Source organism: Coffea arabica, chromosome 2e, assembly GCF_036785885.1.
Source record: "Coffea arabica cultivar ET-39 chromosome 2e, Coffea Arabica ET-39 HiFi, whole genome shotgun sequence".
NCBI lineage: Eukaryota > Viridiplantae > Streptophyta > Magnoliopsida > Gentianales > Rubiaceae > Coffea > Coffea arabica.
The window spans coordinates 27395285-27397036 of record NC_092313.1 but is presented as its reverse complement, the minus strand read 5'-3'; the positions used below and the strand labels follow the sequence as shown (position 1 = coordinate 27397036).

The following is a 1752-nucleotide window of genomic DNA, read 5'->3' as shown; positions in this document are numbered from 1 at the left end:
TTCTCAATCAATTTTTAGAGAAACTACTCCCACATAAGAGATTTTACTGGTAAAGAATATTGAAGAACACTTTAAAAACGTAAAATTTAGGCTGAGAGAGTATTCAGAGTAAAAATAATTTATGTATTGAATTAACCAATTGCCAAGTTGAATATTCTCTTCTAATTGCTGATTAAACTGACTAATTCTTGCCTCCAATCTTACCTAACGATATATACCTGTCGTGTGAACCTTGATAAAAGAATAATGCGTAGTAGAAATTGTAGGACGCCAGGAAGTAATACTGTTCATAAGGTTGACTTGAGTTGTTTATATGAACGGGAAAAAGCAAATCATCTTCTCATCAAGTGAACCTCATCTGATGTTTTCACTCCTTTTAAGTCTCCAAAACTTCTTGGAAATCAAGCAAACTTGTAGCTGATCAAAATTCATAACTATTCCTACCACTTAGGAGACATGGCTCTCCTCAAAGCATCATTATGGCATTTGTTAGCACTTGTCTCCATATTAGCTCTTCATGTCAATGCTTACAATGTTTGGCCACCTGTGGACTATGCTTCTCCTCCACCTCCTTCCTACGAGTACAAACCACCGCCCTATATGTACATGCCACCAACATATTACTATCCATCCCCACCTTATGTCTACTCATCACCACCACCGCCACCTTATGTTTACAATTCACCTCCACCACCTCCACCATATGTTTACATGTCACCGCCTCCACCACCTTACAAGTACTCCTCTCCACCACCTCCACCGTACGTCTATTCTTCGCCCCCACCTCCACCATACGTCTATTATTCACCCCCACCACCCCCTTACAAGTACACCTCTCCCCCACCTCCACCATATGTCTACTATTCACCTCCACCACCACCATATATGTATACTTCACCGCCACCTCCACCATACCAGTACACTTCACCACCTCCCCCACCTTACAGCTATTATTCATCTCCACCACCACCAACATACAAGTGAACCACTTCCTTATTATTAGTTACCGTCACCCGGCCACCTTGCATTACAAGTCATTTCCATTAGCCATTGCACCGCCTTATTCCTACTGATTTCTTTGAACTATGTCCTCTAAAAGCGCACGTTATAAGAATATGTCTAGTGTCTTACTGTTCATTTGTTTGAGTTTGTCATTTTATTGAAACCCTCCAAAGTGAGAACTGCCTGTCCAGAAAATCTTCGAAAAGAAATCACGTGATCAGCCATGCAGTTCGATAATCCTGCTTTTTTCTTTTTCTCTAAAAGAATAACTATTGACGGAGCTGCCTGCTTTGGAGGAGGACTTTAATTTGACGCTTCAATATTGTTGTGTTTGTATCCAATTGTATCGTTCTGTTGCCTTTGCGATGGCTTGTTCTTGTACTTTTTTTTTTTTTTAATTTTATATCCTCCCACCTCTTCCCACATCTTTTCCATCCCCAACTACCAGATACAGAATAAAGTGGCTTATTTTATTTTGTTTTTTGTTGGGACTATAAGCTCCTTTTTCCTTGATTGTCGTAAATAACCTATATACATGGGCTTTTTCTAGAAAAGGATATGACTGTTCTACTTCTTTTTTTAATTTCAAGTAATAACTATATATTTTTCTGGAGAAAGTCAGTAGTTACTGATTGGACGAAAATGAGTGGACTATTATCCAACTAAAAGGCTTGAGAAAACAAAAGGAATGGAAAATTGATCACGAGATAGCCAAAACAGTTCAAAATCAAAGTAAAAGTCAATTTCAAA

General features: G+C 38.7%; 1 protein-coding gene across 1 annotated transcript; it reads left to right on the top strand.

Moving 5' to 3' along the window:
* Positions 1-334: 334 nt before the first annotated feature.
* LOC113728870 (uncharacterized) lies at positions 335-1485 on the top strand. The gene has a single exon (XM_027253230.2). It carries the CDS (start codon positions 457-459, stop codon positions 982-984), a length of 528 nt encoding a protein of 175 aa, XP_027109031.2. The 5' UTR covers positions 335-456; the 3' UTR covers positions 985-1485.
* The last annotated feature ends 267 nt before the right edge of the window (positions 1486-1752 follow it).